The sequence below is a fragment of the Tursiops truncatus genome, chromosome 8 (assembly GCF_011762595.2).
Source record: "Tursiops truncatus isolate mTurTru1 chromosome 8, mTurTru1.mat.Y, whole genome shotgun sequence".
NCBI lineage: Eukaryota > Metazoa > Chordata > Mammalia > Artiodactyla > Delphinidae > Tursiops > Tursiops truncatus.
In genome coordinates this window covers 39,446,562-39,460,698 of record NC_047041.1, presented here as the reverse complement: position 1 = coordinate 39,460,698, position 14,137 = coordinate 39,446,562, and the positions used below count along the sequence as shown (strand labels likewise).

Below are 14,137 nucleotides of genomic sequence, written 5' to 3'. Positions count from 1 at the left end.
CTCTCTGATTCGTGTCATTTCAAGCTGCCCAACTTGCTTTTACCTCCTGTTTCAAATTCACGTTGGGTGAAGCTGTTCTCATTTCTCTTCTAAAATTTTTACTGATGAATGTATTAAAAGTTTAATATTTTAATCAGTCTAAAAATAGCCCAAGAAGAAATTAATCACTTTTCTAATTTAATTATTTGAATTGCATTTGTGCTCTGCAAATTTTAAGATTCGATTCATTAAATATTTATTGAGCAAAGCACTTGTTGGCTTTGCAGAATATTGATTCAAAGGTAGAATCATGATCCTTGCTGTCAAGGAGCTGTAAAATATGTATCGTGCAAACTGGCTTTGTAGTCACAGCTTTACATCTGTCTTGCTTATTGTTCAGTGTTTATTCTTGAAACAGCATAAAAATGATTCATCTTTTTTATGAAGTCTGAATTTGACTAATGCATTTAGATGTTTTAAACATTCATCTGAAGAATGAGTTTTTAAGTACTTCTATGGGAATTAAATGCCTTAAAATTCTTTTGTATGGTTTGAACTGAATTATGACCTTCTCCCTTAAATTTTTAGTTCTTATAAACTAAGGGTAAGTTATGATTATCATAACTTACCCCTAGTTTATAAAAACTAAAAGATGAAAATTATGGGTAGTAATTCAGACATTCAGTTACTTACTGAATGTAAAATAACTGAATGTCTGAATTATTACCCATAATTTTCATCTAAGATTTAAACCTATAGGAAAAAAAAAAAACATGAATAAAGCAGTTGGCAAGCAGAGCACATTCTTCCATAAATCAGAAGTGTTTAGTGGTTAAGAAAGTGGACTCCGTGGTCAGTCCTTTCCTGGATTTTCCTCCCTTCTTCACTGCTTAGCTGTTTGATCACAGGCAGGTTACCTAACCTCTCCGAGTTCTGTTTCATCATGTGTTTTATGAGGGTTAAACGAGTTTAGCAAAGCCCTTAGAATTGTGCCTAGAATTTCATAAGCTCACAGTGTCAGTGGTCATAGTAGTTGTTATAAATAATTCAAGTAGAGTACTATGCCACACTTTCAGTGAGCCAGAAATAGTATGCTTATTCAAATAACTTTGAAGTTAATTTAATGATATGGTTTGAATCTTAATATAAAAAATGAATTTGGTCATAATTTGATTCTTTTCAAGGTCGGGCAAAGAAAACTCATCTCCAAATGACAAAATATTTACAAATAAGTAGTGTGTAATCACTTAACAAAAACGTTGTTATACAGGCTCTCTACCTTTTTCTAGACTGTATCTCTTACACAAGAATGGTCTGCAATACATACAGAGAATTTCCTTTCCCCTGTTTGAACCTTTTTGCTGCAGACCCTGCTGTGCCCTGGGATCTTCCTGCTATAGTGTGTTTGGCCTCTACGTGCCTCTCCAACTTCATCTTTCATCCTTAACCATCCCTGCCCTCCATACCCTATCTATAATGAACATTGTACTCTCCCTGACTGCCCATGCCTTCATCTGCATAATTCCATGCTGGAGTTGTTATTTCTTACTTGTACTCCTCCTCCTTCACCCACTTATATCTGGCTAAATCCTCATCCTGGGGGTGAGAGGTTTTCCCTTATCCCCCCCTCCTTATCCTCCACCACCAAAATTAAGTTAGATGGCTTCACTAAAACATTGTGCTTAAACTTTCATATTTGCCAGACTCTTTAGACTTAAAAGAGGTATGTACAAGTCCCCTTTAATCTTGAGGACTCATAGAGTGTGGAGTAACAAGAAATATCTGTTAAGCCACAGTTACCCTGGCTGGGTCTTGGTGCTCACCTGAGACTGGCCGCTGCTGCTGGCTGTGTGGAGAGCTGAAACAAAGTACACTGCAGGAGCGGTGGCAGCTTAGTTAGAATGTAGCTTCATAACTGTCCTGAGGAAGAAGACCTGTGCCTGGCAGTCACTTTGAAGCCCTGTGGCCTAACCAGAGCCATCTTCTCATAGTACTTACTAACATCATACGGTTGACCCTGGCCCTGTATGGGTCCACTTATACCCACATATTTTTCCATAGTAAATACTGTGGTATTGCATGGTCCATGGTTGGTTGAATCTGTGGATGTGGAGGAACCGCGGGTATGGAGGGCCAACTCTTAATTAGTGTCTTTGTGTTTGAATAAATGGTAGAGGAGGGGAGGGTACTAAAGTCCCTGTCTTCATGATTTCTCCACTTTTCCCTCACTATTCACGTTACTATCCACTGTCCAAAGTGTGTTACTCAGTTGTTAATTAATTCTCTTTATTCTTGAAGAATCAGGAGAAACTAATGAAAGAACTCAAACAGCTACAACAAGAGGACCTGGCACGCAGGAGACAGATGGTAGCACGGATGCCACCACAACTAGTTGAACTTCCATACAAACGCAGTGAAATGAAAGATGATTGGCAGAGAGAGCTAGAATTTGCCTTTGAAGACATGTACAATGCAGACAGGAGTAAGATATTTTCAGTAAACTTTCAACAATGCTTTGAAACGTTTTGGTGGGAAAATACATTTGTCTTGAAGCAGTTTTTATTTTGAAATAAGTTCTCAGTTTGAAAGAGGCTCTCATATTTTAGACTTTAAACTATGATGGTCTTTAAAATTTTATGCTCAAGTTCTTAGTCATTTTGGAATGGAAACATGTCTCTGTATTTCTTTATTGAGAGGTGAAAGGAAACCTGATTTTGCACCTTGAACCAGAGCCTCTGCCCACTGTGACTGATCAGATCCAAGATGAAGAACTGGACCTTTCAATGGAACAAGAAATTTCAGGGGAGACTGAAAACATTCCAGTGACAGAAGCTGAAACAATACATTCTAGTGAAGCAGACGGTAAAAACTTCTGAGCTGAATATTGCAGTATTTCGTAGGAAAAAAATGCTAATCATTTGCCAACAGTTAGGAAAGTCTGGTCTGTTTTAAGTGCAAACAGTAACTAATACTCATGGGAGTGATGGAAGGAGGAAACTTCAGATTTCCATCACTAAAGATCCTTTTCATATACATAGGAGGAATGTTATTTTATTTATATGTACATATAGTCTAAAGATTTCTAGGTTATTTAAGTTAGATGATCAATTTTGAATTCATTTGAAAGGTCAGCATTTTTTTTTTAAGACTTTGATCAAATCACCAGAAATCCTACCATATTAATTACTGCTAGGCACTTCATGCATAATGATGATCAGCACAAACTTTGGCCTCTCTTCTAAACTTCATCTCTATCTCCACCATTCTGAACTTTTTCACGTGGCTGTTGCACAGGTACTTAGAACTTGGTGTCTGACAATAAATTTATCATCTTCTCTTGCCTACTGAAACCTTGTCTTCCTGCCTTCCTCACGTTAGTGATGATATCACAGTCTGCAGTAATCCAAGCCAGAGACATGAGAGGTACCTCTAAAAAGATAAAGGTGTCTCTTACTCCACATCTTCTTAGAGACCAAATCCTCTTCCTTTTGACTTCTTTTCTCCCCATACCTATGAGTATCGCCTTGGTTCAAAACCACTCTGGCTTTCTTTTCATCTTCACCCTATACTGTGGATAGGTAGTCCTTGGGGTTCCAGTTTTATGTGGGTCTCCTCTTAGACTCCTTGGGTGAGGGCTCTAAGCTTTATCCCTGTCTCCTGTGCCCACACTGCTGTCCAAACAAAGTGTAAGCTTCCTGTGGTTTGGCATAAACTTCAGAAGATGGGTTTAGGGCTCAATTGCCGTGAATTCCCCTTGAAACTTCATTTCTGGCCTCTGCAGAATCTTTTATTTTCTTGGGAACCTTACAGCACATATTTTGAATGCTAGTCTTACAGATTAAGAGATATGCATTCTGTCCTCATTTAGCAAGCAGAATAAACATCTTCCTGATACATTTTTATGCTTGAAATTTATGTTGCTGCCTACTGTTGAAAAATAGTTGACCTATGAACAGCAAAGGGTTAGGGGCGCCGACCCTCCATGCAGTCGAAAACTCTACATATAACTTAGAGTCGGCCCTCTGTATCCAATGTTCCACATCTGCAGATTCAACCAACCCTGGATCATGTAGTCCTGTAGTATGTATTTATTGGAAAAAATCCTCAAATAAGTGGACCTGTGCAGTTCAAGTGCATGTTGTTCAAGGGTGAACTATAGTTGAATTTTGGTGTCCTTATTTAAATTTAAGTTGAAAAAATTATTCCTGGTTATAAAATTGTGTTAAATTATAAATATTGAGGAAAATAAAGTTGTGCTTTTGTTTTAACCAGTGGTTGTTATAGTAACTAAGTATAAAGATAGAATAATTTACCTGGTTTGTAACAGATGCTGAATAAATTTTTTTTCTTTTCTTTTAGTTCCCTTGGCAATGAAGACCCACCAGATTCCTTCAAAAATTCTTTTTAAAAAATTATTAAATAAGATCCGAAACCAAAAGTCTCTCTGGACAATTAAATCCATGTCTGAGGATGAAAGCGAAATGATTACAACTGTTAGTGAAACTGAAAGTAAAGCCCTGACAGTTGAATCAGGAGCAGCTGTGAGTGAAGACAGACCATTATCCTCTGGGCAGAAACAAGGTAGTTCTCTCCAGTCATCTCATTTTACCTTTCTAAGTTGTTCAAAAATATGCTCATTTCTGAAAAACCGAAGAATAGAGGTCAAAAGGAAGAAAATATTTTAAAGCCCATAGTGCTGCCACTTAAAGGCAATAAATGTTAGAAACCTTAGTGAATCTCCTTCCAGAGCACTTTAAGTGTAGTAGAATTATATATATATATATATCTCATCTTACATATTTCAGTAAGTGGCAAAAAATTCTCTTGCTTAAGCCAAAAAGCTTGCCATTCTGGTTCTGCTCTCCTATATCCTACATCCAAACCATCATCAAATCCTGTCGGTCCTACCCTCAAAATATATCCAGAGTCCAACTGTTTCTCACCACCTACTATTCCTAGTTTAAGTGATGTTCATTCTCTAGTGTAGATTCTTGCCTGTATTAACTGGTGGCCTCCTAACTGGTCTTCTATCCACAGCTTTTGCACCTTCCTGCAATAATCTGTTTCCAGAGACATCCTGTTAAAACACATCAGCTTATCATTCCTCTGGGAGAAGCCCTCCAACAACTACCCATTTCCCTCAGGAAAACCATTTTGCTTACAGTGGCATCAAAGCTTTACATGATCTGTGCACACACCCCTCCCCACTACTTCTCTCTCTGACTTCATTTTCTCCCCAATCACTGCACCGTAGACACCGACTTCCTGGCTATTTTTCCAACACAGCAGATACGAATCATATGGTCTTTGCAAGTGCTGGTCTTGGTTGGGGAGGGAGGAATGCTCTTGGATATTTTTATGGTTCACTGTCTCACTGCCTTCAGATATTTGCTCAGATACTGCTTTCTCAATAACGCCTTCTCAAACCACTCTATGTAAAACAACAAACTTCTGTGCCTTCCCCCACCCCCATAATCTTCACTCCCTATCACCTCTACTCCATAGCTCTTAACATCTGTTGGACCATAAATTTACTTTCTTGCTTATTTGCTTCTTGTCTTGACACCTACCCCTCTCCACCTTCCTCACCCTCCAGTCCTGGAATATAGGGCTTGATTTTGTTCATTGCTGTATCCCCAGAGCCTAGACTAGTCTAGTGCCTTATACATAAAAGGTGCTCAGTTAATATTTGTTGAATTAATTGACTAGCCTAAAGCAAAGAGAGGTAAGTTTGGAAGTCAGATATACATATGATATTCAAGCACATGGGCATGGAAGAATTCTTTAGGGGAAGGAATTCAGTGAGAAAAGGTCTTAAAAGACCATCTGAAGGGACTGCATCATTTAGAAGATGGCTAGAGAAGGGGCAAGCAGCAAAGGCAGGAAAAGGGAGTGAGAAGAAGGAGAGAGAGTATGGTGTTGGCATTTAATACAAAGGGACACTTTCATCTTTAATCCATAACCAAGTTATTTTGGAAAAGGCCCTGTGTGAGTAGGCTTTCTCTAGCCTCATCTGGCTTCATTCTTCCCCTTGTCTGAGCCAAGTTTTTCACTCCTCACAGGATCTTAATACCTGCTGATCTGTCTGGAAAGGTCTCCTGTACATCCCCACAATCTTTACCTGCTTGATTCCTCCTTACCTTTCAACTGTCCACTTAAATGCCATTTCCTAAGAGAAATCTCATCTGAGTTCCTAGTCTAATTCAGATTCCTGTGAAATACTCTATTGTGTAACCCCCCTTTTTTCTTATATAGTACTGGCACCGTTTCTAATTTTATAATTTTTTCTAGGATAATTATATAATGTTCTGTCCCCCATGTACCTCCTTTGAGGCCTTTTCTTGTTGACCATGGTAAATTTGCATACAGCACATAAGTAGGTGCTGAACGAATGAGGTGACTGAATGCTCCGTTCAGTTTCTGGCTACCCTGATGTGATCAAAATATACTGCTTTAACTTCCTTCTCTGCTCTGGATTCATAAATAATAAAAATCCTAATACCTAAGTATGTCAAAGATACACTTAAATTTCTTCTCTTTTTACACGTTGGTGCCTTGCTTACTCTGCTCTTTCTATGCTTCCCATTGTGTTTGAAACTCTGTCAGCCTACCTTTTAAGTCAGTTCTTCGTTTTTTCTTTCTTGTTTATAATTTTAGTCTTAGGTCTTTTTGTATTAGGCTAGAATTTATTGGATAAAATATGTGGTCTCTGGAAGGTGGCTGGATCTTAACTAAATAAGACACTCAGGTGGACCAATGTTAATCTGAATGTAGATTTTTGTTACATTTGTCAGATTTAAGTTTTGACAGTGAAAATATGTTCATAATGGTGTATCTATTCCAGATGTTGAAAGTGACACGCTAACAGTTGACTCTGGACCACTTACTAGTGAAGATAAACCACTTTCATTCAATACAGACTCTGAAAAGGAACAAGGTATTTCTTTTATCATATTCTCAAATTAAACTTGCTTGATTCTTCACATCTTTTTCCTAATAAAATTACATGTAATGAACAAAAGATATTACAGTGGTATCAAATTCTAAAGTATTGAAACTAATTATTGCTTTGGGGATTCTCTTAGAAATGAAAGAGACTCAGCCTATCACAGCAGTAGCTCAGAGTTCAGTTCTACTTCATCCTCAGGAAGAAGCAGCCAGAATTAGAATGGCAGCAAGGCAGAAACAGGTAATTTGAAATTTTTATTTTATTTTTATATTCATTTTGGCTGCACTGGGTCTTCGTTGCGGCGCATGGGCTTCTCTAGTTGTGGTGAGCAGGTCCTAGAGTGCGCAGGCTCAGTAGTTGCAGTGTTCAGGCTTTGTTGAGGTAAGTGGGATCTTAGTTCCCTAACCAGGGATCGAACTCAGGCCCCCTGCATTGGGAGTGTGGAGTCTTAACCACTGGACCACCAGGGAAGTCCCTGAAATTTTATTTTTAAAGGTTTCTTTCTTCCCCTATGTACTATAGTTTTATTTGACCGGTGAAATTTGTCTTAACATCTGGCTACTTTTGATACCATTTCTTCTGCCTTGTCTTACACATTCATTTGATAGAAGGTACTTACTTCATCTTTACTTGTACTACTCATTTGACCCTTATTGCATTCTGCTTTGTATTTTATACTCTGGTATGTATCTTATCTTCCCTATAAAATTTATCAGTTTTTTAAAGGCAGAGACTATCTTTTTTTTTTTTTTTTTTTTTTTCCACACCATGGGCATGTGGAACTTCCCCGACCAGGGATCGACCCATGCCCCCTGTAGTGGAAGCATGGAGTCTTAGCCACTGGACCACCAGGGAAGTCCGAGACTGTCTTTTTTAAAAAGTCAATTTATCCTACATAGTTTCTTGTACAATGCTTTACACATAGTAAGTACTCAATAAATATTTGTTGAATAAATGAGTCCCTGTCATAATATTAAACATTGATCTGGGCTTTGTAATCCCAAAAGTTTTTTTGAAAAACTGTGTTTCAAAGAAAAATTTTAAATTCAACTTCCGTAACTGTAATATTTGTCCCTTCTACTTTAATGAAAGATTTTCTTAACACAGATTACCTCGAAAGAGGCTAATTGTTACTAAGCCAGTCAGTTTATAGTCATAGTTTTTATAAAAATGCAGCTGAGGGATGACAATTCTATGAGCCAATATTTTAAGTCTCAGATAAATGCTTTCTAATCAATATTCTAAAGCAGTATTGTCCAGTAGATTTTCTACAGTAATGGAAACATTCCATATCTATGTTCAGTATGGTAGCTGCTACCTACATGGGCTGTTGAATACTTGAAGTATGAGTAGTGCAACTGAGAAACTGAATTTTAAATTTTATTTGTTTTGGGTTGATGTAAATTTTAATAGTCACATGTAGCTAGTGACTACTATATTGATAGTGCAGTTCTAGAGTTACTACAAAACTGTAAATGGTTTAAATTCCGTGGCTCCTATGAGTGAAGGAAAGGAAGGTGAAGATAGGAACTAAGCTATAGCCACTATTGCCTGATTAAGAATAGGTAATACCATATTGAGACATCTTTAATTTTGAAAACAAGATCATTTTTCATTATCTCTAGTAGACGTATTTCTCTTAATAAAACTTCACATACATTCCCTTTTCTATTTATTCAGTATATGTGTCTTATATATGTTTCAAGGACTACTAGGTGTTGGATTTAACAGGCAACCAGACAGACTAGTCCCTGTCCTCAGGAATCTTACAGTTACTTTAACACATGTTTTTAGTTCTTGGATTTATGTGTGTATGTGTTGGTATAATTTTGAGTTTATTTGTCATCACTCTGCCATTATTTTCCATCTCTTTAATGCCTGACAGTAAGGACTGAATGTTGCTCACTGTACTTTTATTTAGCTTGTAGATAACGGCACCCTTTTATGAGTATGCCTGAGAAATCAAAGTGTTGTGAGCATTCTCGATATTTAATTTCTTAGGCATTATTCTTACTGAGAACAAGGTAAAATTAAAGATGTGAACACAGAATTTGCTACTTCTCTGGAGGTGATGCTTCAGTGGTGATCAAGGTTTCCCTGTGCTCCCAGGAAATAGAAATAGTTAATATGTTTATTTTTACTTCTCTCCCTTTTCCTCCTTTCCCCTTTTCCTGTCTCTTGCTTCCGTCCTCCCTCTGGTAGTGGCAATAACAGATAAAACGTCACCACTTTCTTCTTGGGTAATTGGTACTCTTGGTGATGAGACCTGTTTCTTTTCATTGTAATGCATATAAACTTTTCTTTGGCATGAGTTTGTTGTTAATAAATCAATAGTATTTTTGTTATTTAGATAATGGAAATAGAAGAACAAAAGCAAAAACAGTTGGAATTACTTGAACAAATTGAACAACAGAAATTAACATTAGAAACTGATTGCTTCAGAGCTCAGCTGGAAGAAGAAAAAAGAAAAAAAACTCAACAGACTGGGGTACGATGCAGGAAATCTAATCCCTACATAGATTGTTGGGGGATAAAGAAGTGTGGGCAATCTTAGCATTCAGAAAAGTAAAGTGCAATTCTAATTTGTATTTGATAATTTTTTAAAAAAATAATGTATATGTAAAAATAACTTTATACAAACCTAATGACTTTCATCTTTCAGTTTCTACAGGGTGCTAATATATGTGACCATGACTTGTATGTAATGTGTATGTTGAGCTCTTGGGCTTGACACTAAAGGAGAGTGGTAGATTACTTCATTTCTTAACAATGGAAATGCCAGTCTTTTTTATGAAAAATAAAGCTATATGGAAGTTTACAATTATAGAACATCAGTTTATGTAAAGTACTTTAGTACTTATTTCTGGATTTGCCTTTTAGTTAGTATCTTTGTCTTTTATTAGGTTGGCACTGCGCCAGCATCATGCACCATAAGTTCTGATGAAGATAATCACAGGCAGATGATTTATAACTATCAACAACAGCTATTACAGCAAAACAGGTATTAGCTAGGGTACAATTTATATGTGATAGTGTGTGGCTACATTTTCAGGATTTCTTATTTGGTTTATATGAAGGTCTTATCAGGATTCCCTTTAGAACTATGGCATGTAGATTTCTCAAAGAGCAATGTTAATAACATTGTTCCATTTCTGCCTTGATTATGGCCACCCCTAGATTGAATTTAATGTATAAACACTTAAGAATGTGGGGCATTTTTTTTAATCAAAAAGAATAATGCTTGTTTGTTTTGGGTAGGCTTCACAAACAGTCTGTTGAAACAGCCAGGAAACGATTACTCGACTATCAGACTATGTTAAAAGGAAAGTACCTATCCATGTCAGCTGCACCATTGATACCTGGTTCTGTTACATCAGTACCACCACAGAAATCTGAAAGATCCGCTGTTACATCAGAACATGAGGATCAAGGTCAGAGACCCAAGTTGAGTCCTAACAAACAACCTATGCAACCCGTACAGATCTCCAAATTAGAGCAAGATTTTCAGGTTCCAAGACAACATCGCTTTCCACAAAGACAGGTAGAAACAACCAAAACATTAGTTACTTCAGATGTTTTAGCCGAGCAAGCTTTGGAATCACAGGAACAGCCAAAGCAACTCTCACAGACTGAAACACAACAGAGAGACTATAAATTGGTCCCTAAAGACTCTCATACACTTTCAAGGGCTTTGTCACATGATAAGCCACTGATAGTACAGGATGCCAGAGAAAGAGCTGAAACATCTGGGGCAACAACTTTTCAAACTTTAGACTCCCAGCAAATGTTCTCAGAGAACAATGAAAGTATATCGTCTAAGTTAATTGAACCTTCTTCATTCCTACCATTGGTAGCTGAGCATTCTTTTAGTTCTCTGCCTACTGAAGTTGAGTCTGGAAAAATCCAGGAATGCTTTTCAACTGGGAGCAAAAGTGTAGTTTCTGTAAGCCATTCTGTAGTTGGCCAAATGCAGGATAAGTCTTTGCCATTCTCAGAGAATATCATAGCCCAGCAAAGTAATTTGAAGGCTCTCCAAAAACAGTTAGACCTACAGAAAGAAGTTCTTCGGTTAAGACAGGAAGCTCAGGAACAATTGCTTTTGTGCAAACAGAAAGAATTGGAAGGGCAAACTGGCCTTTCTGTATTCCTTCCATTGGTACCTCTGGATTCGTTTGCTTCACTGCCTTCTGCCAAAGCTGAGTCAGGGAGAATCCAGGAATCTTCTCCAACCAAGAAAGAGACTACAGTTTCCTCAGGCCATCCTGGGGTCCCACAACTTCAGGATAGGCTTAATTTTAAATTTCTCCAAGAACAGTTAAATATTCAGAGGGACCGCTTTCAGGCTAGACGGGAAGCCCAGGAAGTATTATGTGTACATAAACAGAGTGAATTGGATGGAAGAGTATGGGCTGAACAGACTGAGCCCCCTTCTGTCCCATCTCAAGGAGCTCAGCATGCATTTACTTCACTACCTTCTGCTGGTACTCAATCTGGAAAAATCCAGGACCAGTATTCATCTAAGAGTGAGAAGGAAATTCTCTCAATCCAATCTGAAATCCCCAAATTTCAGGATGGGTCTTCAAGTTTCCTACAGCAGTTCCACCCTTTGCATGATAGTTTGAAGTTGCTCCAAGAACAGCTGACTGCACAGAGGGATGCTCTTCAGGCCAGGCATGAAGCCCAGGCAGAATTACTTTTACATAGACAAAGGGATTTGGAAGACTCTAAGTCTGTGCAGATGAGTTCTTCATTCCTGCCAGTGGTCACTCAACATTCAGTTGCTTCACAAGCTGCTTCTAAAACTGAGCCTAGAAGAATTCAGAACTTTTATTTCTCTGAGAAGGGGAGTGTTACTCCCTCAAGTCATTTGGTAATGCCAGCATTTCAGGATGAGCCTCTTAGTTTTCCACAGCATAGCCTGCCACAGCAGGAAAATCTAACAACACTCGAAGGTCAGTCGCACATTCAGAGGGTAATACTTGGTGCTAAACAAGAAACTCAGGAATTTGTACACAAACAAAGTGAATTAGAAACAAAAATTCCTTCTGAACAGACTGGCACCTCTTTATCTCTGTCTCAGGGAGCTGAATCTGAAAAATTCCAGGACTATATGTCATTCAGGAGTGACAGTACAGTTCCCTTAAGCCATTGGAAGATCCCAAGATTTCAAGAAAGACTTCTGGGGTTTTCTCGACATATACAACCTCTACAAGATAATTTGGAAGGACACCAAGAATGGTTAGACACAGAAGAGGAGGCCCTTCAGTTTAGCCAGAAGACCCAAGGGAATGTATCTTCTGAACAAACTGGCCCCTCCTTCACACCCCAGTTAGAACAGCTTTCCTTTCCTTCATTGCCTTCTGCTGAATCTCTTACAACTCGGGAACCTCTTTCAGCAGAGAGTGAGAGTAGAATTCCTTCAAGCCATTTTCAGATCCCAGAATTGCAGGATAGACTTTTGAAGATATCACAGCTTATCCAGCCTCAACAAGATAATTTGAAGGCACTTCAAGAACAGTTAGCTACGCAGAGGGAAGCCATCATTCAGTCTAGACAGGAAGCTCAGCAAGAATTACTTCTGCATAAACAGAGTGAGTGGAAGGGAAGAATATCTCCCGAGCAGGTTGGCACCTCTTCCTTCCTGCCCCTAGTTGTACAGCGGCCTTTTGCTCCATTACCTCTTAGTGAAGCTGGTAGAATCCAAGAACCTTGTTCAACTAAGGGTGATAATATAGTCTCCCCTCGTCATTCTGAGATACCAAGGTTGCCTGATAGGCTTTTGGGTTTACCACAGCCTGTTTTACCTCAACAAGATTATCCGATTACATTTCAACAGGAACACGTGTATACACAGACAGGTCCCCTTCCATGTAGCGAGAAAACCCAGAAAGAGTTGGTTTTGCCCAGACAATATAAATTTGAGGAAAAGTCATCTGAGCATTTTATCCAACCTCTCCATGGTGATTTGAAGGCACTTCAAGAGCAGTTAGACATACAGAGGAAAGCCACTCATTCTAGACAGGAAGTCCGAGAAGAATTGCTTTTGCAAAGACTAAGTAAATTGGAGAAAAGGGTCTCACCTGAGCAGACCAGCACCTCTTCATCCTTATCCCACATAGCACTGCCTGTTGCTGACTCTGAAAGAATCCAAAAATCTCTTCCAACCAGAAGTGACAATACTGTTTCCTCAAGTCATCCTGAGATTCCAGGGTCTCAGGATAGGCTTTTGAGTTTATCCCAGGCTTTTCTGCCTCAGCAAGATCATGTGTCAGCACAGTTGGGCTTACAGAGAGAAGTGCTGCGTTTTAATGAAAAAGCTCAGGAAGAACTGCTTTTAAACAAGCAAGCAGAGCTGATTGCAGGTGACTCTTCTGAGCAGCCTGTTCCTTCTATGTTTCTACCCAAGGAAAGAGAGCATTCATTTATTCCACTACCTTTTGCTGAAGTAAAATCTAAAAACGTTTGTGAATTGTATTCAGCCAAGAATGAACATGCAGCTCCTTCAAGTGCTTCTATGAGCCCAAGACTTCAAGATAGATTTTTGAGTTTTTCACAACCTCTCTTAGCTCAGCAAGATAATTTGGGACTTCAGAAGCAGATGGAGCTACAAAAAGAAATTCTGCATTATGGCCAAAAAGCCCAAGAAGAATTGCTTGTACAGAGACAAACAGCATTGCAGCAGCACATTCAGAAACATCAGGAGACCTTGAAGGATTTCTTTAAAGACAGTCAGGTATGTATTAATCTTGAATATCTAAGAATTAAACATCGACAATAACCCAACTCGGCCAAGCTAAATATTTGTTTCAATCCTAGGTCAAAATAAGTTCTTAGTTACTGAGAATAAGTGGTTTGACCTTTAATTTTCTACCTTAAAGAACGTGGAAATTAAAAGGTAAAAATTGATCCACCTTGCATGGCGTTTATGAAGTTGATAGTTATTTGAAGCCCAACTAATTTCAGCCACTGGTTTGATACAACCAAACTCAAACATCATGGAAAATGTAGGTTGCCTTTTGAAGTTTTGTTATGAAGGATTTTGAGCTTACCACAAGATGATTAAATTGTAAAATAACTAGTTAGCAGAATTTGTCTTAGGCAAATGGCAGACTCTGTGCTTTCTGTATAGCACTTCGTTGACATTTGTGTAGAATCAAAATCAGTACCATCTTTTTCCATAAGTGACAATATTAACATCTGTTATAAAAG

The 14,137-nt window shown here is 38.3% G+C and overlaps 1 protein-coding gene across 16 annotated transcripts in view; it reads left to right on the top strand.

Annotated features, from left to right (window-relative positions):
- Window positions 1-14,137, top strand: part of CEP295 (centrosomal protein 295) — a 48,339-nt gene that overhangs the window by 18,782 nt on the left and 15,420 nt on the right. For all 16 annotated transcript variants that reach the window (XR_012333368.1, XM_019923751.3, XM_073808305.1 and 13 more), the window contains 8 exons: window positions 2,278-2,461; window positions 2,674-2,841; window positions 4,339-4,560; window positions 6,824-6,916; window positions 7,065-7,168; window positions 9,279-9,416; window positions 9,832-9,929; window positions 10,187-13,661. Coding sequence is in view for 15 of the 16 variants with exons in the window: in XM_019923751.3 (XP_019779310.2) it covers window positions 2,278-2,461; window positions 2,674-2,841; window positions 4,339-4,560; window positions 6,824-6,916; window positions 7,065-7,168; window positions 9,279-9,416; window positions 9,832-9,929; window positions 10,187-13,661 (4,482 nt within the window). In the remaining variant the exon portion in view is untranslated. The remainder of the gene's footprint in view (window positions 1-2,277; window positions 2,462-2,673; window positions 2,842-4,338; window positions 4,561-6,823; window positions 6,917-7,064; window positions 7,169-9,278; window positions 9,417-9,831; window positions 9,930-10,186; window positions 13,662-14,137) is intronic.